Source organism: Prunus avium, chromosome 3 (genome assembly GCF_965620075.1).
Source record: "Prunus avium chromosome 3, drPruAviu1.hap1.1, whole genome shotgun sequence".
Lineage (NCBI taxonomy): Eukaryota > Viridiplantae > Streptophyta > Magnoliopsida > Rosales > Rosaceae > Prunus > Prunus avium.
The window spans coordinates 8,458,351-8,481,454 of NC_142286.1; the positions used below are offsets into that span (position 1 = coordinate 8,458,351).

At 37.3% G+C, this 23,104-nt stretch overlaps 3 protein-coding genes and 1 pseudogene across 5 annotated transcripts; 3 read left to right on the top strand and 1 right to left on the bottom strand.

Moving 5' to 3' along the window:
* Positions 1 to 588: 588 nt before the first annotated feature.
* Positions 589 to 2,574, top strand: LOC110751640 (uncharacterized; annotated as a pseudogene). 2 transcript variants are annotated; one of them, XR_015834575.1, is made up of 2 exons: positions 589 to 821; positions 1,806 to 2,574. The product of XR_015834575.1 is annotated as an uncharacterized LOC110751640, transcript variant X2 (transcript). The 2 variants fall into 2 exon arrangements; XR_015834574.1 differs by having other exon boundaries at positions 592 to 821; positions 1,798 to 2,574.
* A 2,267-nt stretch (positions 2,575 to 4,841) lies between these two features.
* LOC110751621 (uncharacterized) lies at positions 4,842 to 7,738 on the bottom strand. The gene is made up of 4 exons (XM_021952120.2): positions 7,578 to 7,738; positions 7,133 to 7,197; positions 5,696 to 5,986; positions 4,842 to 5,584 (listed from the first exon to the last, which is right to left on the bottom strand). Exons 3-4 carry the CDS (start codon positions 5,972 to 5,974, stop codon positions 4,988 to 4,990), a joined length of 876 nt encoding a protein of 291 aa, XP_021807812.2. The 5' UTR covers positions 5,975 to 5,986; positions 7,133 to 7,197; positions 7,578 to 7,738; the 3' UTR covers positions 4,842 to 4,987.
* Positions 7,739 to 9,445: 1,707 nt separating this feature from the next.
* On the top strand, positions 9,446 to 10,651 carry LOC110751659 (F-box protein CPR1-like). The gene has a single exon (XM_021952161.2). It carries the CDS (start codon positions 9,446 to 9,448, stop codon positions 10,649 to 10,651), a length of 1,206 nt encoding a protein of 401 aa, XP_021807853.2.
* Positions 10,652 to 12,078: 1,427 nt separating this feature from the next.
* Positions 12,079 to 18,553, top strand: LOC110748555 (F-box protein CPR1-like). The gene is made up of 5 exons (XM_088250517.1): positions 12,079 to 12,819; positions 12,970 to 13,080; positions 16,206 to 16,343; positions 17,507 to 17,570; positions 18,270 to 18,553. The coding sequence occupies exons 1-5, from the start codon at positions 12,079 to 12,081 to the stop codon at positions 18,551 to 18,553; spliced, it is 1,338 nt and encodes a 445-aa protein (XP_088106643.1).
* Positions 18,554 to 23,104: the final 4,551 nt, after the last annotated feature.

Consider the following 23,104-nt stretch of genomic DNA (forward strand, 5'->3'; position numbering starts at 1 on the left):
ACTATATAACAAAAATGCATATGTGTGCTTGTTACCTATGAATCATGATAGGAGTATATGTGTGCTTACCTAGAGCAAGACTAAATTATTTTTCCATTAAATTTTCATTAGCTAATACCACATGAAATACTTTCATTTGGTTTTAGATGTACATGTATATATGTATACATAAAACATAAAAGATTTCCCAAGTTACATTTATAAAAATCAAGATTAAACATACATTTAATTATATCAAACAGAAACTATCTCTCCCTATATAAATTAAATATACATATAATTATAAGTAATTGTGCTATCTACTATACTACTATTTTCTTTAAAATGTTCATAAATTTTTTTTAAAGATGAAATAAGATTTAATAATAAAAATTACATAAAAAAAATCATAATTTAAACAAGTGCATTCATTGTTAGTTAATATTAACATATTAAAAATTATATAACATTTTTAGTTGGGTCACACATTTTTAATTGTGCAACTCTTATTCATGATAAGGTTTATATAACATTTCCAACAAAAACAGAAAAACAAAAAGGTTTAATATGCCAGCAGCCCAGTTACTTTTATCCCAGCCCATTTCGCAGCAGCCCAAATGCCAAATTCCAACCCTAACCTAATCCCCTTCCTCCGAGGTTCTCTGGTTCTCACTCTTTTTCTCTCTAGTTCTCTATCCTTGGCTCTCTCTCCCTCCCGATCTTTCTCTAGTTCTCTATCCGGCCGAATTACAGGCCTACTCCCACCTCTTTCGAGCTCCCTACCTCAGTTCTCTGTCTCACTCACATCCTTCCCACTCACGGCCTCTGGCTTTCCATAAAAGGTATGAAAATTTCTAAGTTTCTCTTTATTTTTTGTTTTTGGCTGTTTCAATAATTGGGTGTTTCAGATTTGGTGTTTTGGACTGTTTTAATATGCTGGTAATTGATACTTAGACTGATTTTGGTTTTGTCATTGCTATGTGTGGTTTAGTAGAACAAAAAAGAGTTGAAAGGAAAAAGGGACAAATGCATTAGGTTTTTGGGTTTTGCTGTTGAAATCAAGGCATACTTTTTTCTTTTTTTTTTCCTTCTTTGTATAATTTTTTTTTAATTCATGACATTTACCTTGCTGTTTTTTCATCTGGGTTTGGTTTGTTCTGTATTTTTATTGTTCTATTTTGATGCCAATGATGCTGTACATGAAGGAAACTATTGTGGAAATGAACAAACCCTTCGATACACATGCAGTGATTTGAACTGTGTTCTTCTAATGTCTTCAGCTTGGTAGAGAACAAAATCAAACGAATTCAAAAATTGGAACTAATTCTGCTACTCAAAGATAGTTGAGCAAGTTGGTGGCTAAAAACCATGTAGTATGTATGTACAAGGATAGAATGGCTAGTAGTACCTTACTTTTGTGTCATAAGTTTTATTACAATTATGTGTTCTAAGATAATGCATTCCATGAATTTAGATTAATGTCTATTGATAAAGTCATATCCAAAGGCTTGTCTGTGAATAAAGAAGGTATGAGAGGAGAAATGGTCCATTTTAAAATTCATTCAAAATCAACGGTATGGGGGTCAAAGGGGCCAGAGCCTCTTAACTGGATGGTGCTCTGGTGCTCGTCCTCCAGGTCTGAGGTTGTCCTGTCTGAGCTAGAGGATATAAATAAGGCTGTTTCTGGACAGCTTTAAGTATGTTATGCTTTGTGGGATGTTTATTTTTTATGTTATGCTTTGTTGGATGTTTTTATGTTATGCTTTGTTATGCTATCCTCTGTATATGTATCTCCCTTATCCTTGTGTATGTGTATAGCTAAGCAGGCCTCAGAAACCTCAGTCCTAAAGCCTTCCTCAAGTCCCGGACAAAGATGAGACCTTTAGATGAGACTGAGACCACGGCAGTGTTCGAAAAGCTTTTCAAGTTCACAGGCAACAACCTCAAAAACATAGTTGAGAACCCTTCTCATGAAGGCCCAGACCCAGATTCAGGCCGTTATTGCTTTCGCCTCCACAAGAACAAGGTCTACTATGTTAGCGAATCACTAGTAAAGCGTGCTACAAATATAGCTCGGACTCAGTTAGTCTCTCTGGGCACTTGTATCGGTAGGTTTACTCATGGTGGTAGTTTCCACTTAACAGTTCAGTGCTTGAGTTTAGTGGCCTCAAATGCTAAACACAAGGTCTGGCTCAAACCTACCTCTGAGATGTCGTTCTTGTACGGAAACCATGTCTTGAAAGGTGGTTTGGGGAGGATTACAGAGAATATTGTGCCAGGTGATGGTGTGGTGGTGTTTTCGATGTCAGATGTTCCTTTGGGTTTCGGGATTGCGGCCAAGTCTACTCAGGATTGTAGGAAGTTGGATCCCAATGGAATTGTGGTGCTTCACCAGACGGATATTGGAGAGTACTTGAGGATGGAGGATGATCTTTGAATAATTGGACGGGATTTTGGGTGGTTTTGATAGATATTTGTGTGGGTTATGTAAGTCGGATCTATTTGCTTTTGATCAATCTGAGCTTTAAGTCTTTTGGGATGTGGATGATTTTCCTGAATATTATTTCCATAAGTGCTTGTGACTTTTGGTATTAACTCTTGATTATCTGCAACTTCTTCCATCTGGTTTTTTATTTTATTTTTTAAAATCTTTATTTATTTTTTATGCAAGCGATATTTGAAAGGGGGTGTTTTCTTACACACACTGCATTCGAAAGTCATTAGCATAAATTGTTATTGGACCAACTGGTGTGAAAATAATGCAAACTTATAGAAATAGATGTATTATTATAAAGTCCTTACTAACTAACAAAAGGTTAGTGGACTTTATGCAACATATGTTGCCAAAACAAGAAAAGGAATATATTCTAGAGATATGGAAAGGAATCTCTTACAACTTCAAAGAGCCTCGCTTAACAGGTGAGTTTTGTTTTGTGTTTTGGAGCTTTGTTTTTTATTTTTTTAAACCACCTCAATGGACAATAACCCTCAAAGAAGACTCAAATTAATAGACTTATCATTTCTTTGATACTATAAATTTAGCTACTCTGGTTTGAACATTATTAGAAGACAAAAAACTGTGCAAGTGCCCTTTTCTCCTTTTCTTTTTTCATGCTAGTTATGAAGCTCATGTAGATGATTGTATCGATTTTAGTTGTGGTTCTTGCAGTGCAAGCTCATGAAGAAGATGCTTCTTCTTCTCTCTATGCAACGTATTTCTCGTTCAAAATGTCCTCTTTCCCTGGCTCACACCTTCCATGTCATGATTTTTTTTAAATCCCTTACATTTCCAAAGCTCTTAGAGCTCTTGCCACATTAAAAGGAACTGCTAAACCTAACAACCCTAAAACTTCTGTTCATGAACCTCACATTCCTAAACCTTGGATGCCTGAAGCTCCCATTCCTTTCATTCCTCGTCCTGAAGCTCCCATTATTTTCATTCCTAATCCTAAGCGTACTCCTCTTCCTAGGCGTCCTCAAATTCTCTACTTTCCTTTTCCTAGAGATCCTATAGATCACAGCTCCTCTACAAGTGCGGCACTAACACTAAGCAAGGATGACTAGTAGTCTGTCGTCCACCCATATTATAACACGTGTACAAGCAAGGATGACTAGTAGTCTGATCCGTTTGTCCTTGCCTTTATTTGTCTTTGATTTGCCTTGCCTTTGCCCTTGCCTTAATCCTATTTCTTAGGGTTTTCTCTTGTGTTTTTGTTGCGATCTTTGCTTTGGTTTGTCTGTTTTTTAACTCATGGTTTGCGAAAAGACCTTCTTTGTTGTTCATTCGAATTTTGCTTGACGGCCATCCCTATATCACTAGTGCTAATGGTGTCCCTTCTCCCATCACCGATGAAGACTTTGACGACACTTCACTAAAGAAAATTTGGGAAGTGAGATTATTTGTTTTCCTAAATTTGTTAATTCAGAAGACCAACTTGAAGATAGTCTCGGGTACGGTGTTCTATAACTCGCTTGATAAGTTGGGTATGCGAAACATCTTTGCGCCAACTTGAGGGGGGAGTGTTGGCAAGTCCTTATTTAGTTAGGATTTTGGTTACTTACCCGTTTATCTAGTCTAATTGTAATTAAGATTTATTTCCTATTTTATCTCTTTCAGTGTTAAATGTCCTTCTTTATAAATACCATCTTATTTATTGTCTTTGTTTTATTAAGTTTTAGTATTGTAGAAATATGCTTTTTTATTAATTTTTTATTTACCACCCAAGCTTTATGCTCCTACTTACAAGAAGAAATAATATTTTTAGCATGAAATAGAGAGTTGGGGTAAGAGAACCCATACCAGTTCTAAGATTATTTCTTCATGGACGTTTGGAATAACTGCATACTTGTTCACATATCTCAACACAATGTCTGTAATGAGTGAAGATTTGAATCTTACATCGCAATCATCTACGCACTGTTGATGGCAAGTTAGATTCAGAACTCTAAACGGTTTTCTCCATAAATTGGCAGCAACAAATGAACAGATAAGAGGAGCAGAGGCAGCAGATACAGTGATCAAATTTGAGTCCCTGGCTTCCACAACATTACTTGGCACAAGAAGTATGATATTCAACATCACCATATAATTAACAACTGTCCTCATCTTGTTTCTGTCTGTGATCGATCTGTGTTACGAAGGCGATATTTTATAGTGTTGAAATTCTTCTTCACAAGTTACTTAGGTAGAATTAATTAGTTAGTTTCATCTAAATGAAGTGTTTAATTAAGTATACAAATCAGTTTACTACTGAAGAATAATTGAAATCTTCATTTTTTCAGGGGAAGGGGGGCAATGTGCCTCTTGGCATACTATGAAGGCTTTTTATTTTTAAAGTAGGTATACGTAACGGCTAGTGTCATGAGCTTGATTGATAGTGTGGGATGTGATTCCTACACAACATTCATAATTCAAGATAGATAAACATGAATGAATTCATAATTCAAACATCAACGCATATGCAGAATGTGATTCGTACACAAAATTCATATCCTGAATTTTATGCCGTCATTTTGGCATAAATATCGTGCTCTTGTCCTCCATATTGGACTTGTCTGCAGTGTGCCCCATGGTTTTGAAATAAATATCACTCTTTCTGTGCTCATAGTAAGCTCTTGCGCGTGGTCCCATGTTTGAAGTGTCCATACTCATAATGCGGTCATCTTGCTCTCTTTGCTGCCTTTCATTCATTTCCTCCATGACCTTTACCTTTCTTTCTGCAACTTCTGCCTTTCTTTTGTCACTCTCTGCCAATTGTTTTGTAAATTGCTCCATCAAGTCGCAAATGCGAGAATCCAAAGTATTGACTACCTTGCTCCTCCTGTGTGCTTCTTTTTCAGCCCTTCTTCTTGCAGGCCTTTTGCTTTTTCGAGATTCCGTTATATAATATGAATCTTTATCAGATTCAGGTGAAACAAGTGTGTTAGGGTCCAGAGGATGCGAGGAGAATGAGGAATGGATGTTGGAGTCTCTATCCTTAGTACGAGGATCAAGACTCTTAGCTGGTGCCAAATCTTTCATCTTATGTTGCAAAATTTCCCAACAATGATTGAATGCAAAACGTTTCTTCTCATGCTCAAAGTACAGCATATTTGCTCGAAGAACCTAGTGAGGGTTTAAAGAAGTTAGCTGAGGATTATTATTACTAACTGCTAAGAAAAAGAGAAGTATTTGAGAAATATTATTGCTAAGAAAAAGGAAAGTACGAATTCTTACCTTGTTAGATTCAGTCAATCCACTTTGTTTATCTTCTACTCGAGCAAGACAATCATGAAATTTTTTGCAACTCCCGATGATTAATTTCCACCTAGACTGAACTGAACATTGGGAGCGCATATTTTGATCCCCAGTTAACTCACCATAATTTTGGTATATTCGATCCCAGAAATTATATTGCGGTTTTGAAACAACATTGAACGGATCTTGGAAGATATTTAACCGAGCATTGCAAATAGCCACATCTTGTTCCAACGTGAATGATTTTCCCCTTTTCATTGGTTGTTGAGTCTTCCAATTTGGATAAAAATGATTAATCAAAACTTAAGTACAATAAAAATGAACATAAATGGGCAGCCTGAATTTAACAGAAGAGTAAACTCTATGCATTTGAACAATTGAATGGTTCAAAATTCAAATTGTAGACAGAACAATATTGTAATCCTCTTCCAACAGCTTAACAACGTTCTGAATTTTAAAACAGAGGTTGACATCAAATAGAAGAACATGCTGTAATTTTTTGTAACCTTATCAGGAGTATATCGTCTTTCTCACTATGAATACTCTAGCAATGCCATCATACATATCTACCCTAAGTTCCAATTAAACTAGATCACAACGCTAGAAACGTAAAATTGTAATAACACATTAACATTTCAGTCCCTCAATTTCCTCTTCATATACTTGAAATCATTTGCAGACCCATCATCAAACAATAAGGATAAACACCCTTTGTAAACCCCAATATGGCAAACATGACTCAATGAAAACATTCAAATCTCCTCTCGTGTCATCTCCAAACTTCAAACAGACCACATTACAACAGGATCAAAGCCTTTCTCCCTCAATGAACCACAAGCTAGCTCATTAAGAATTTCATCCCAATACATACTTTTATACACACTTCTTCACTAGACCCTGCAGCGATGATGTTATTAGCATTATTACTCATCATTTTCTTTCTTTGCCTTTTGTCCAGCACTCTTCGGGGGCCAAGCTACTAGTTGGATAATCCATGCTATAGCCCAGGCTAGCCCACAGAAAAACAAAAAATTCTTAAGTAAAATTTGTACTCAAAAGTTTCCATCTTCAGCCCAGTTTACAGGCTCCAGCCTCCCGCCCCTTAAAAATCCACACACACCCCCCAGTCCCCCGAAAACAATGTCCTAGCTCTGTTACTGCAACTCTGTATGGGTGTTTCTTACAATGATTAACCAAATGATTCATGTCTCACACCTCATAGCATTACATGCAGTCCTTAGGTACTCTCATATTCACCACCTTCCGTTGAGTGTAGCAATCGCATACACATTCCAGATGGAGGAAGTGAAACAATTGTGGTTCCAGTTGGATAAATATCATAGTTTCTGCAGGACTACGATGCAAAATTGAATTCTTATACATTGCCCTCAAAGTACGGAAGAGAAATGAACTTACAAGTAGTCAGAAACTGCAGGTAAACCTCCTAGTTCAAGAGCCTTATATTAACTCAACCTGCAAGCCTGCAACCATAAAAATTACAATTAACAGCACAATTAGTAATACAGAAGCACATCAATAGCCAACGGAACATTAAAAAACGAAATTGAAAATAGAATTAACAGCGCCGCACACAATGGAAAATACAATTAACAGAACAATTAAATCAACACAAGCCCACGAACCCAAAAAAATTACAGAACAAATCAACAGAAACAGAGAGTAAAACATGTAAAATAAATCATTAACAGCAGGCTAAATTAAGAAAATAATTAAACTAAAGATAATAATAACAAATTAGCTTACCGTAAACAAATTAGCTCAAGCAAACATACACACTACACAAATGCATCAACGTTAAGTAAATCAGACACCAAATAGGCAATGTGGTAGAGAGAGATACCATTAGTCCAAAGAGCAACATAGTTGCCGGCGGCGCGGGGCGGCAGAAGAGCTGCAGAGGGAAGGGCTGAGGCAGAGAAGATGAGAAACTAGATACAAAAATGAGGGATTTTTGGGTGTTCGGTCTGTGGGGGTGACTCCGTGTAGGAAGGACCACATGTCAATTTACAATTAGTCATTAACTCATTGAGATAACCATTTATTTCAACTACGTGGCTTATTTAGTTGGTAAAGAGTTATTTACACTAACACTTCCTAAGATTTTTGGTGTTTTCATAAAACCCCTTGCAGTTTCATAAATTACATGAACACCTTCTCAAGTTTCAAATTGTTTTCACAAAACTACTTTTCGTTGACTGTTCGTCCAAAAATTGATGATTTCATATGATAAAAACTTACAAAACATCAATGAATGTATGTGCAGTCTAATCTCAAAGCCTAACTTTGTCATTAATTTTTATATAAAATCACAATCTTTGGACAAAAAATCAACGGAAAGTCGTTTTGTGTAAACAACTTAAAAACTCGAGGGGTGTTTGTATAATTTCTTAAACCTCAGAGGAGTTTTGTGAAAAAAAAAAACCGAAAACCTTAGGGGATGTTAGTTTAAATAACTCATTAATAAATAATGAGTTGAATTTTTTATTTGAATGGTCCTTGAATTTGTTATAAAATAAAAAATAAAAAATAAAAAAACTATTGGAAGTCCTTGAAATCAATCAATCTTGGGCTCAATTTTTTGGTCTACATATCAAATTGTTCCGTGTTATAATATTCCATCAAAAATCTCAATGAAATTAGTCATCAGTTAACTTAGAAGGGGTAATTTTCATCAAAATACAAACTATCTACCCATGAGACAAAATACAGCTTAAGTTTTTTTTTTTATTCAAAAAGGTCATTTGAATATATTGACACCTCCAAAGTTGAAATTCTTGCTTATTTTACGAGATTTCATTATCAAATATTTTCCATTCAAGAATGGAAATGAATGAATTAGTATATTGTCGATTAAGAGAGGAAGCGAAATGAAGGGAAGAAACAAGAAGAGAGAGAGTGTGTGTGAGAACTACTTTTTCTTTTTCTTGTTTGATCAAGAAGGTGAAAAAACTTCATTCAGTAATAACTCAAATACAAGAATTCCTTGCAGACCAGATGTTGTCGATGTGGCCTTATTAAAATCTTGTCTTGAAAACCCGAGTGGAGGAAAATTCGGTCCAGAAAAAAGAGTATCATTACATCTGAAAAAACTAAAAAAACATTCTAGCTATTCTCCTAATCCTTTTCCAAAAGCGGTGACAACCAGCTTGGAGTGATATTTTTATAAATTGAAGATCTAGATCTAAGCACATATCGGTTTGTTTCAGGAGAGGTCAATCCATTAACCATTCCAAACTTTCAATAGCCCAAAATTTCTTACGTTAACCGATACTTTGGCCTCAGATCAAATGAGGTTGATATAATGAATTTTAGGTTTGGCTCTTCTATTTTTTGTTCCTAGTTGAATAAGTCACAACGTTATCAATTTTAAGTTAGAACGTTATAAACCACAAAGTGTGGTGTGGTTGGCAAACTACCACCTTCAACTGGCGAGCTACCTGGTGCCTCAATAACAGGGGTTCGAAACCCGTTTAAAGCACTTTGTAACAAGGGGCAAGTCAAACCCCGAGGGGGGATTAATCCCGCCCTTCGGGTGTGGAGCCACCTCATGGTATTTATAAAAAAAAAAGTTAGAACGTTATAGAACGTTTTATAAGAAAGAAGGAAAGACTTTTTTTCGGACGAAAAAAAGGGTTCATTAAGCACGTGTTTGAAGTTGGGCCAGATTGAACAGCATTCAATCATGTGGGCCTCTTTGACTTCATGCGAATGGCTCTCCCTCAAATAAAACACAGAAAGGAAAACCTTACTCTTCACCCAGCAGTCACAGTGCACTCACAAACGGCAAACCCTACCTCTCGGCAAAAGAAATTCAGCATGCCATGCCTCCTAGCAGAACTGCTGATCGACATCGTCACACGTCTCTCACCCAAGGACTTGGTGAGCTTCATGTGCGTTTCTAAAGAATGGAAAGCTACCATCCAAGATCCACAGTTCGCCATAAGCCATCTCCAACGGTCCATCAAAACCAAATCCCATCCCATCATTTTACTCATCCCATCTACTCCGATGAGCTGCTATTTTTCACTTAACTTTTCCCACAACGATACGACGTCAGGCAAAGTTTTGAAAATCAAGCTGCCTTGGGAACAGCCTCTGTTAACTAGAGACCTAATCTTCGGCTACTGTAATGGCCTGGTTTGCATTCACGATGGTGAAGGCTTTCTTTTATGGAACCCGTCCATCCACAAGTTCAAGAGGATCCCCTCGTCGCCATCTAGTATTCACGGCCATGAAGACAGCTATGGTGGATTCGGATATGATTCCGTCAACGATGACTATAAATTGGTGAGTTTCTTGCAGTTTCATCCGCACTATGAAGTGCACATTTATAGCCTAAAATCTGATGCATGGAAAATAATTCAAGCCTTTCCTCCCGAAGATTTTGTACTTCATTCAAATGGTGTGTTTTTGAAGGGTGCTTTACATTGGTTGGTGCATCATGAAACAGATGATGAAAGGATGATAATTCTAACCCTTGATCTCGCAAGCGAGGACTTTTCCAAGTTTCCTGTACCCTTCCATATGTTTCCTGATTTGATTTCTCTCAAATCAGGCACATCTGATTTGGCTGATTTGATTTCTTTAGTAGTGATGGGAGGGTATTTATGTATTTATCTAGTGGAGTGTAGAAGTAAGGCTTTGATTATGAAAGAATACGGAGTGGCGGAATCTTGGACTAAGTTTTATTCTTTTGATAAGTGGGTTTACGATTACAAGCCTTTAATGCTTTCAAGTTGTGGTAAAATGGTTCTTTTTGAGGAGGACTCCAGCCGTCTTGCTTGGTATGATCTACAGAATGGGACGCAAAAACCGGTTAGAATTTATGGTATGCCTGAAATTTTTGACACAATTACTTCTGTGGGGAGCATTCATCTTCTTGGAAGTTTAATTAGGAGGAGGGACAATTTCTGAAGTTGTTTTGACGTTCTCTGTAACTGGTTTCTTTGATTTAAGCTGTTATGTTTGATCATATTGATGAAGCGACTATTTCATACAATACTGGATGTTGATTATCGTTGTATCACCAAGTTTGTTCATCTTCCCTGCTGAAGATAGCATACTGTTATGTGCCTTTTTGGCAGCTTCTGGCAATTAGAATAAGGGTTCAAAATCCAATTCTTGCACGCATTTTTTGTAATATAGATTTTGTTTAGTGCTGTGCCAAATATAGAAGTTGATAATTACAGTTAATTAGCAGCGCTACGTGCAGCAGAATAGATCTTGTTTGAACCTGCAAAGCAAGGCATGTTGGGTTTAATTTTGCTCCACAGAAGACGAAGAAAAACGGAAACATGGACATGGACAAAAAATTATGATAGTGAAAAAGGAAATTTATGCTAATGGCACATATTGTTGCATTCAACTAATAGGGTTTAGGGTTTACTCATTCCATCTACCCCGATGAGCAGTGGCGGAGCCAGGATTTCACATTAGAGAGGGCCCTTTAAAAAAAAAAATCAAATAATTCGAATAGGAGCCCTCAAGCGCTATCCGAGTTAATAAGTTAATAATACCATTTCATACTGATTAATAATTTATCCATTTATTACAATCATAATTGTCCTGAATTTCATATTTTAACATGGTTGAATATTAATCTCATCATCTACACTATTAAAGACTCAAAATTTAATCATTTATACTTCAACATAGATAAGAAATATACAAAATGTTCATGAATCCCAATATTAAGATGCCCTACTTAGACATGTAAAATGGGGGAAAGGGGAATTCACAAAGCTTAAGTTAATCAAAAGAGGAAGAGAAGGAGAAAAAACATGAATTTTTACAGTTATTACTCCAGGAAGCCAACATATATAGCAACACATATAAGTAAAAATATGATAAAATAAAAAATATGAGAGAGGGCCTGGGCCCACACTGGTCCTTAGGTGGCTCCGCCACTGCCGATGAGCACATATTGTTGCATTCAACTATTTTTCACTCAACTTTTTCGACAACGATACGAAACCCTAAAGTCAGATTTAGTTAAGAAGGGTAGAGGTTGTGGAATAAAATGAACGTTATATCAGAAAGAAAAAAAAAACAAAAGCCCGTAAATCCCAATAGTTTTACTACTTATTTTACTGCCACAAGCCCGTGTTTAAAGTTGAGCAAGATTGAACGAACAGAATTTTAAGGGAACTCAAAAACTGTTATTTTTCTTTCCCTCTTATTTTGGCATACCAAACACCTTGCGGGCCTATTTTTCTTTCCTTTTTTTTCTGATCAACTGGAGGAGCTTGTCAAAGAGGCCCTAAACTATAAAGCAAAAGAGAAAAACCCTAACCCCTGATCACTCAAAAACGGCAAACCCTACCTCGGCGAGCAAAGTCAGCATGCGGGACCTCGCAGCAGAAGTGTTCATGGACATCCTCGCACGCCTCTCATCCAAGGACTTGGTGCGATCCACTTGCGTTTCTAAAGAATGGAAAGCTACCATCGAAGATCCACAGTTGGCCAAAACGCATCTCCAACGCTCCATCAAAACCAAATCCCATCCCACCATTTTAATTATCCCATCTAACCCGATCGTCAACTGTGTTTCAATCAACTTTTCCGACACCGATACGATGTACGGTAAACGTTTGATAATCGAGCAGCCTTGGCAACATCCTCCTCGGTTAACTAGCGACAAAATCTTCGGCTACTTTAATGGTCTGGTTTGCATGCACTATGGTGCAGGCTTTGGTTTATGGAATCCTTCCATCCAAAAGTTCAAGAGGATCCCCTCGTCGCCATTTAGTATGTTCCGGTCTGCAAAGATCCATGGTGGCTTTGGGTATGATTCGGTCAATGTTGACTATAAATTGGTGAGTTTCGTGCACTTGAATACCTTCTGCGCAGTGCACTCATATAGCTTAAAATCTGGTGCATGGAAATCAATTCAAGACTTGCCTCTCAAGGGTCTTGTATTTGACTCACATGGTGTGTTTTTAAAGCGCTCATTACATTGGTTGATGCTTCAAGAAACAGATGGTGAACGGATGTTAAATATTCTAACCTTCGATCTCGCAAGTGAGGAGTTTTGCAAGTTTCCTCTACCCGTCCGTATATTTCCTGCTCCCATATCAGATCCGGTTTGTAGGTGGCCTAGTTATTCTTTAGTAGTCGTGGGAGGGTATCTATGTATTTATCTAAGGGAGACAGAAAGTAGAGTTAAGGCTTGGATTATGAGAGAATATGGAGTGGCAGAATCTTGGAGTATGCTTTATTCTTTTGATGAGCAGGTTCACAATAGCAAGCCTTTATTGCTTTCAAGTTGTGGTAAAATGGTACTTTTGGAAGAGGACTACAGCCGTCTTGTTTGGTACGATCTACAGAATGGGACGCGCAAAATGGTTCAAAGTCCTATGACTCAATCTTTTTACACTACAATTATTTGTGAGGAGAGTATTCATCTTCTTGGAAGTTAGGAGGAGGTATCTGAAGATGTTTTGAAGTTCTTTGGAATTGGTCTTCTTTTTTTGCCAAAGTTGGGAATGGGGAGGGGGGAAACTCACACACACGGGTACTATGAGGGCTTGAATCCAGAACCGCTTGGAAGTACAACAAAGGCATGAGCCAATCCAGCTAACATCCCATTGATTGGAATTGGTCTCTTTGATTTAGGTGATATATGTACTTCAATCATATAGATGAAATGACGGTTTCTTTTCGTAAAATGTTGGATGTTGATTATTTTTCTTTTATCCAAGGACCTACTATTTTTTGGTTTTAGTATATATTAGCCTCTCCGCGCCTGTGAGAGGCTTTTTTTTTAAAAAATTTATATTTATTTTAGAATTAAAAAGATAATGGTAGTTGTGTTCCATAAAAAAAAGGATCCATTATCTTATTTTTCTTTTAATTTTAAAATTTTTTAATATGAAAAAGTGTGAATTTACCATATTATCCTCATTTAATTAATAATTGCCATTCTTAATGTTTGCATTAACCAATGGTATTTTTTGGTATTCTGAATGTTTCACCATTCTCTGCCTTTTGCTTTATATATATAGATATTTTTTTTTTGTTTCTTTTGTCTAAAGACTAAATTCTGCTATTGGCTGCTTGATTTTCCTTTTATATGACCATTTTCTATTCAAATGGTATCCTGTGTAAGTTTTAGCAGGCTAGTGGCTGCGTATCTTTATTGTACTTGGAGATTCACTATTATACCCAATATAGGGGCCCTAAATTATAAAATTTAAAAAAAAAACCCTACATGAAATGGACTTTAGAAACACAACCAAAGCCTATTTACAATCTTAGGGCCAGTTTGGCATTGCTGTATTGTGAAAATAATCGCTGTCAGATTTGCTGTGAAAGAAATCAGCTATGAGATAAAGCAATTTGGCATTTGGTAAACATTTTGTTAAAAGTGTTGTTGGTACTAATTCCCGCATAATCAAAAAATGAAAGTACCTCATTAGCTGCTTTCCCTTATAGCTTTCTCTCACAGCAATTTTTTAACAATAAGTGATTTGCTCATAGTTAACCAAACGGGCTGGACTTCCCAAAATTTTTTAAAAATCACTTATCACCCCAAATAAGTAATGCCAAACAGGCACTTAGACTTGGGTCTTTATATCTTTGTTGATGCTCCAGCTTGGGTTGGGCCTAGTTTGATTGATGATTTGCTAGGAATTACTAGAACTCGGCTAGTTTCTACTAATATGCTGGTGTAGGTTGTTTTTTGGGGTTATTCCCCCCTTTTTCATTTTTTTTAAAAAAAGCCTATTTACAATATAACAAAGAGGCTTTGAACATCCTATAAATTACAAAATTGTCATCGATTTCTTAAAACAAGACCAACCTCATGAAAAAAAACCCAAAACACTCAATAGGGCATCAAAGTAATTTAATAATCAAAATTAAATTCAATAGGGCCAACTGTCATTTTTTGGGTTTGTTTATATAAATTAAATGGTGTAAGATTCATCTATATCAGTAGTGCTAAGAATGGGTATATAACTAAATATCTCATAAAGTAATAAGCTTATGAATGAGATTATGTGTTGTGCGTCTATTAGTGTCATGAATGTTCATGGATTGGTTATATTCATCATGTTAGACAAAGTCGCCTTAAAAGTCGGTTTTTTTGTGAGCCAGGATTCATATACGGGTGGTTGCCAGCGCTCATTATATTTTGAAATGCATGAGTTCCACTTATGCTTCTAAGTGTGATGAAGCCTTTTTTTCTGCAGGGTGCTCTGTTCTTATGAGTTGATTGTTTCAATTGTAATGAAATTAAATCCCTAATTTTTCTCAAAAGAAGGGGAAAAAAATATTGTGATGGAACAGTTTGTGCATCTTCTCTGCCGAAGATAGCGCACTGTTGTGTGCCCTTTTGGCAGCTATGTACAAAATGCTTCCTTTCCTTCCCTCTCAATATGGCTAAGAATCAGCTGATCATTAATTCTTCTTGCAGTTACTGTAGCAGGTATAACAAACTTATCTTGGTGAACTCCTGCATAATTAATCAAGAGTTTGCAGAAGATTTACACCCATCTTGAAGAAACCAAATTGTGAATGTTTGTTTAAAATTATACGCAGTATTGAAGAAATTATAACAAGTTCTAGTCTAGCCAAATGCCACACATAACCAGTGGCTAGGCAAACTGTGGATTTTGCCCTTTTTTCTAGTAGAGTCCATTCCAAAATGAGAATTGGAGCAGTAGATTGTCATTTCCGGAATGAGAATTGTGTAGTGTAATTACTTACCCTTTGTATAGTCCTATTGTAATTAGGATTTCTTTTCTATTTTAACACTTTTAGAGTTTAACACTTTGTACATCTTTATAATACCTGCTTATTGAAGAAGAATACATATCATAAAAATTCCAATATAGCAAAAGAGAAGTTTTGCTAAATTGAAGACGCTCCACTACCCCAAAAAAAAAAATGGCAACAGTCACTAAAGCCTTTAGTCACCCCAGCAAATGTCACCAAATGTCACCAAATGTCACTAAATAATGGTGACTGTTGCCACTTTTTTTTTTTGTAGTGCTAGAACATGATCCATATTGGCCTCCTTGACTTCACGTGATCGAAACGGCCCCAAAGTGAAAAAGCAAAGGAGAAAAACCCTAACCCGATCCAACGCATCTAATATATCCTCTTTACCCAACCGTCACAAACGGCAAACCAACATGCCAGACCTCCCAGCAGAACTGTGGATCAACATCCTCGCCCGCCTCTCAACCAAGGAGTTGGTGCGATTGACGCGCGTTTCTGAAGAATGGACGATACCATCCAAGATCCACAGTTGGCCATAACGCAATTCCAGCGCTCCATCCAAACCAAATCCCATCCCACAATTTTTATTATCCCATATAGCCCGATCATGTCCTGTTATTTTTCACTCAACTTTTTCGACGACACGACGTCTGGAAAACTTTTGAGAATCAAGCTGCCGTGGCAACATCCTCCGTTAGTTAGAGACATAATCTTCGGCTACTGTAATGGTCTGGTTTGCATGCAGGATGGTGCATGCTTTCTTTTATGGAACCCATCCATCCGAAAGTTCAAGCGGATCCCATCTTCGCCCTTTAGTATACTCTGGTATCAAAACAGCTATGGTGGATTCGGGTATGATTCGGTCAATGATGACTATAAATTGGTGAGTTTCATGGACTGTGGTACGTACTGCTTAGTGCACATGTATAGCCTAAAATCTCTTACGTGGAAAAGAATTCAAGATTTGCCTCTCAAAAAATTTGTAGTTCACTCAATGGGTGTGTTCTTGAAGGTTACTTTGCATTGGTTGATGCGTCACGAAACAGACGATGAAACGATGATAATTGGAACCCTTGATCTTGCAAGCAAGGAGTTTTGCCAGTTTACTTTACCCATCCTCATATGTTTCATGGAGACATATCTTATAAGAATTCTATTAGGTTTTGTAAACCGCGTATCCTTCTCCCGTAGGTAACCTGGGGGTGCTTCTAGCTACGTATATGCGTGTCTCCCAGGGGTACTCCTGCACAAGTAGAATAAGATCATAATAAGAGCTAATTGGGACTGATCCCAATTGAACCCTCTCCGATGACTAAGTCAAGAACTATCTTAGGTTGGAGATGAAAATGGATATAGGGTTTTCACAATCAGAATATTTATTACCTCTGTCCAAAGATTGGTGAGGGGTATTTATAGGGAGAAGATCATGATGAAGATCTTTAATGTACAATATCTTCTATCCCCTAGATTGTGTTACATTTAATGTTATGTCCCTGACCAACCTACTTCCTTGACAGGGAGCAAGTGAGGTGACAGGTGAACAAGGATGGGAGGTGCATTGAATGTTCCCTCTCCATCCATAGCCTATCCACCTGGAGATCAAAGGGCAAGGCGACACCTGGCTAAGGATGGGATGTGTATCAACCGACCTTTCTTCCCTGCCAAGCTGTTTCTTTAATGCCCAATTGGCTTAGGGTAGAAGTTACAGTGGTCGAGTCGGTAGATATATTTCCGATCACTGGTCCAGCCCCTGCTCCGCCATACAATACTGGTCGGTATACAAGCGCCCTAGCATGCCTCTAATCACGTGGCGATTCACAATAGGCTCGGCTCGTAGTGGTAGTATGAGCTAACAACAGGTTTAATTTAATAGTGGTGGAAGGGTATTTATGTATTTATCGAAGGGAGTGTGGAAGCACGGCTTGGATTATGAGAGAATACAGAGTGGCTAAATCTTGGACTATGCTTTATTCTCTTGATAATACCTGGATTGACGGTTGCAAGCCTTTAATGCTTTCAAGTTGTGGTAAAATGGTTCTTTTGCAGGACTCCCACTATCTTGTTTGGTATGATCTACAGAACGGGAAGCGCAAAACGGTTCGAATTGATGGTATGATCTTGTTTGGTTTCCATGATGATATGCCTAAATGTTTTCACACAATTATTTCTGTGGGGAGCATTCATCATCTTCAAAGTTAGGAGGAGGTACAGTGTTTGGAGTTTTTTTTATGTTCTCTAGAACTGATTTCTTTCATTCAGCGGTTATACTGACGAAGTGATTAGGTTTCAGATGTAATAAGCTTATGAATTCTGTGCTACAGTTTTCTGCATCTAATAGTCATGACTGTTTAAGGATCGGTTATATTCATCAAGTTAGACAAAGTCTACTTAAAATTAGGTTTGTATTTGCTAGGATTCATGAGTGGTTGGCAGTGTACATATTATATATCGAAATACATGCATCAAGCTAAACATTTTGAGACTTAATTGGATATTAAGTTCAAATTATGCTTCTGGGTGTTCTATTTTCTTTGTGCATGCACCTAGAGGAATTGATGAAAAAAATATTCCAGAGGGTGCTCTGTTCTTGTTTGCATTCTAATGAAAAGTATATATTGTATCGGTCCCCTCCTTTTTCTCCACAAAAAAAAAGAAAAGAAAAAGAAATAGGAAAAGGAAAAAGAGGTATGGAAAAGTTTACAAAGAACGTGGGCAGATGCTGTTAGTTCGGCAAGTTTTGGGGTGATCTTGCGTGACTCTGTCGGTGCATTCTGTGGTGGGACTGTGGGTCCTAACTCCTGTGATTCAGTCCTTATGTCTGAAGCTGAAGCGGCTCTATCTGGTTTGAAGTTGGCTGCACAGTTTGGGCATCAGAAAGTCATCTTGGAATATGATTCCAAAGTCTTAGTTGATGGTTTAAATGGTAGGATGGGTAATAGAGCCTGGACTATCTTGCCTATTATCAATGACATTCGGAAGTTGACCAACCCCCATTGCCTTTTCGATGTTAATAAAAACACCTCAATCACATCTCTATCAACCAACAACCTGTTTGTGCATCTTCTGCTGTATATTTTCCATGGGGTCTCTTAATAATGGTTCAAAATCAATTTCCCTTCATGCACTGCTTATTAATTTTGTTGCATATCTCAAGGACTTTTAAATTGAAATTTGGGGAAAATGCCTAGCATTTGTATCCTCATCTGCTGATTAATCCTACAAAGTTTGATTGAGTATGGTGTGAGGGTTGGTCATAATTGAATGGATTATGCTATCAAAGTAATAAGTTGGCTAAATATTTGTTGGACAACAAAGAATGAAACATGGGGTGTGATGGATCACAAGACAAGAGCTGCCAACAAGTGTAATTTGTCATCATGAGCTAAACTTTAAACAAGTTCTTTTCTTAGTTACCAAAAGAAAACAAGAATCATAAATTTCACAAAATTAAACAGAAAGACAAGCTAAAAATAGGGGCTTTTGAAAGATATATACACGAGAAATTTTGTATTTTTTTTATCTTGTTCCCAATTTTTCTATGTCATGAAAAATCAAAATCAATCGGTATTCTATACTCAAAGTTTTTCTAACAAAAACCTAGAGTCTCTCATTCCTATTCGTTCCAATAATTTTAGCTTATGTACACTAGACCCATCAAATGCCAATAATAAGCACAAGTGGGGATTCTTGCAGATGATCCAATATTGTACACTACAATATATGTACTGATATTATTTCTAGTAAGATCCAGAGAGAGAGAGAGAGAGAGAGAAGGGGGGGGGGGGGGGGGGCGGGCGGGCGGGCGTGATGGTGGCTTGAAAAAATTAAGAACAAAAAATGTTCTTCGCTGCAGGAGTGGAGCACGAGAAGGGAGGGAGAATGTTTTCAGTGTAATGTCATTTCATTTTAATCCCTTTGATGTGGATTTAGAGAATGCTAGAGGAGACTTTTTCTTTCGGTAGGCAAAATGTTGTGGTCGATAAAACTTTTTCTAAACAACTACAAATACAATAGTTGTTCATGAATCATGTCTACGAATCTAGCAGATTGTGTCCTTGCTTTTAAGTTTTAACCAAAATGGAATTCATCTTGTTGAACTTGATGTCGTAATTATGGACTAATGGTTCTTGGATATTAATAGTTTTTAGCTAATCTTGGCACTTCTATTGTGATGGGGTTTGGCCCAAAGCCTTTGGCTTGGCAGAAAAGGATTAGACTGTTGAAATAATTACTAGAGATTGGAACGGCTGCATTAAGATTATATACCATGAGGACAGTTAGGGGTGGACCAACAAAATTAGTTAGTTGGGAGATCACTCATTTGTAATGACTATAATATTTCCTCTATCATATATACAAAATTAGTTAGTAGGGAGATCACTCATTTGTAGGTATTTGAGCATGATTTTGTAGTTTGAGAGATTGATTTGGACTCCTATTTTAGCCGACAGTTTGGGTGAGTTTTCAGGCCATTCTAGCCACTTTTTGGCAAAAATGCTTCCTAGCCAACCCTAAAGGTTCACAGACCCTCTAATCCACCCTCTCTATGTGTACAAATTCAAAATTTGAAAAAGAAAAAAAATTAGCGCAGGTTCTAGGTTTTGCGGATTAGTGGGTGGGGGGTGGGTTGCAGGTTGGATTGGGCTCTGGGTTCTTAGGGGGTGGGAGGAGGAGGAAGGGGTCTTGTGGGTGGTCACGAGAAAAGAGAATTTTTTTGGATATCTTGAGAAGGGTTGATTGGGGTTCTAGGTTCGATGGGGGCCAGGGAGAATGGGTTGCGGGAGGAGAAAGAGAGAGAGATTTTAATGTAATTTTTATTTAATAATATATGTGGATCACATGGCATCATATGAGTGAGTCTATGTGGCACATTTGTTGCCACGTCAGCAGTTAAAAGACTTGTTAACAAAAAGATTGACGAAGAAAATCAACTTTGTGTATGCAACTTAGATGAAAAAAATTTGATGTATCGAACTCTAAATGTCGGTAACCTTTATCATAGTAAATTGAAAATTACCCAAAAAAATATTGTAAGGAAGAAAGAATGAAAGAGAAAGAGAAAGAGAGATGTAGGCAAGGAAGCTTATATACCAACTATGATGACCTTGTATTTTATGGTCTCAACTCTGCCAATGTTATATCTACAATAGGAATCATAGGATTGTGATTCGAACTCCTCACTGCATATATAGTCACATATTTCAACACAATGTGTGTAAAAAATGGAAGGGAAACATTCGTATCTTTCTTTGCAATCTGCTTTCCATTCATCAAAACAAGTTTCGTTCTTGTGTGTCCTTTCCTCAGATAAAGAGACCGTGAAGAAAGGATGGGCCGGTCCAGTGCGGCACGAGCCTAGCTCGTTTAAATGAGGCACGACACGGCACAAGCACGAATATTTACGGGCTGTGCTCGGCACGGCACGAAAACTTGGGCTGAGCCGGGATAAAAAAAGAGGTCCAATGGACCTGGCCGGTCCATGGCCCGACATGGGCCGAACTTGGCCCTAGCCCGCTTCAAGCATGGCCCAAGCCCAAGCCCACTTAACTATTTTTCCTTTTCTCAAAAGTCAAAATGCAAATTGGGTGGTGAGTGGTGGATGCGCTCCTTGATCCATACTTATTTTCAAGCAACTGTGGTCAAGGGAGGAACAATCCTCTATTGGAATTTTAAAAAGGTTTTAAAATTTTAACCATTTTATTTATTTATTATTTGACTATTTTATTTTATTTATTGTGGGGGGTTATAAATATTTAATTTTCATGTTTTATTTCTATATTGAATGCCTTAATTTTCTAGTTTAATGTGGTAAAAGTTACATGTTATTGGATGCCTATAAAAGGCCACTCCTCCTTCACATTTGAACAACCACAACACCATCAGAATATCAAATACCACAATCACCACCACAATATGATTCTCTTTTTTCCTACTTTTTATATTTTCTCTACTTAGATTATTATTTTGGGCAATGGTTATGTGACTTGGATACCTATATCCGTTTATGAACGTGCTTATAGCGGATCTTGAGTTTGTGTACAAGGGGTCATATCTTGGAGTCTTGTAGACTGCCAGTACCTGCACGTAGGGAGGCTACTGTTGTGTAGATACAGCTGCACCAAAATGGATTAAGCTGCATCCTCAACTTGTGATACTCGCAAGTGCACTAACCGTTGGTAGTTTAGCGTATGTAAGTGCGAGGTCGATTCCACAGGGATTGGTGATTGACTGATCCAATTTAGTTTCCCTACACAAAACATAAATGAAAAAGAAATGAAATAAATAAAACAAGGAATAAAGAAATAACTAACTCAAGCAGATAAGTTCCCAAGTTCAATTAGATTAATGGATTGATTCTAGCTAAAGTATGATTAAGCCATGGTGTGTGGTCATAACCTTGTGTTCCTAATTCCCTAATTTGATCATTTGTTGTCTAACCTAAAATTAAGCATTAGGAACCCATTAAGCATATAAGAACAATTTAAACAACCAAGCATGTATCTAATCCCTGTTGCCGAATGTCCATACATACTCTTCCTATTCATAGTTCAATTCGAATTAAAGCATGATGTCTACTCTTAATTCAAACCAAGATAGCTAACATGCAAGCCTAAATGGTGATCAATCCCTAAATGGTGATCAATCATTCAAACTAGCATATTAACTTATAAGCATAATGAATAAGAACAAAAATCATAATTGAAACTTGGAAACTAATCAAACTTGAAACTAAAGAAAAGAATTTACATAACAATGAAAATTAAGTAGAACTTGGAAAAACTTAAGGAGAATTTCAGCACAAAGATCTCATTATAACAATTGAAAACTAGAAAGAGAAACTAAGAGAATTTGAGGGAGAGAAGGGAAGGGAGCTCCCCCCCTTGGGGTGTGTTTACAAGCTTAGAGAACATCCCTATTTATAGGTCTAGGGGAAGTGAAAATTTGAATTCAATATGACTAATGCATACAACACTTGTATTATAAAATCTGAATTGGTTGATGCACTTGGATTAGAAAATCAGAATTGGTTGATGCACTTCACCAATAAATCCCACCAGCAGCCCTAGCTCATCTTCATGTCACCATGACCAAGCTTCCAACCAGCTACAATAGCTCATGCCTAGCTCACCATGACCAAGCTTCCAATCAGCTCATCCTGAGGTCAGCATGACCAGCAACTTCAAGGGCTTACAAATTGGGCTTCTCTTAAGCAAATGACGACTTTAAGCACTCCAAATTGAAGTTCGGAATGTGTCTGATCCAACCACACAAGTATTGGCCCAATCCAAGCTCGGATGAAGAAGTTAAGGCCAAAACAAATTGTTAACTCGTTTTGCTCGCTGACAAAAATCCATCCTGAGCATGGATCTGTGTTTGCTAGGTGACGGACTCCAGATTTATCCAATGGGGCTGAATTTTGGATATATTATAGTACACACCCATTGGAACAACTTTCATGAAGAATGCGGCCTCATCCGAGCTGTGTAGGTTGCTGAAACAAAGCTTGCAATATGACCTACGGAACTGGACTGGCAGGGGGCTGTAGCAAAAATGAGTTTGTCTTTAAGCTCTTCTTCCCTTCATCCAAATTAGGCCTTAACATGCTTGAATTGCATGAATTATGCTCTCTTGCTCTTTTGGCCT

Excerpts from the sequence above, each read along its gene's own strand:
- LOC110751621 (XM_021952120.2), bottom strand. The coding sequence starts at position 5,974 with ATGAAAAGGGGAAAATCATTCACGTTGGAACAAGATGTGGCTATTTGC. Across the intron at positions 5,585-5,695 it reads GATTGACTGAATCTAACAAG|GTTCTTCGAGCAAATATGCT; the intron begins GTAAGAATTCGT and ends AACCCTCACTAG.
- LOC110751659 (XM_021952161.2), top strand. The coding sequence starts at position 9,446 with ATGGCTCTCCCTCAAATAAAACACAGAAAGGAAAACCTTACTCTTCAC.
- LOC110748555 (XM_088250517.1), top strand. The coding sequence starts at position 12,079 with ATGCGGGACCTCGCAGCAGAAGTGTTCATGGACATCCTCGCACGCCTC. Across the intron at positions 16,344-17,506 it reads TCAATGATGACTATAAATTG|GACTCCCACTATCTTGTTTG; the intron begins GTGAGTTTCATG and ends GTTCTTTTGCAG. Across the intron at positions 17,571-18,269 it reads CAAAACGGTTCGAATTGATG|TCCTTATGTCTGAAGCTGAA; the intron begins GTATGATCTTGT and ends CCTGTGATTCAG.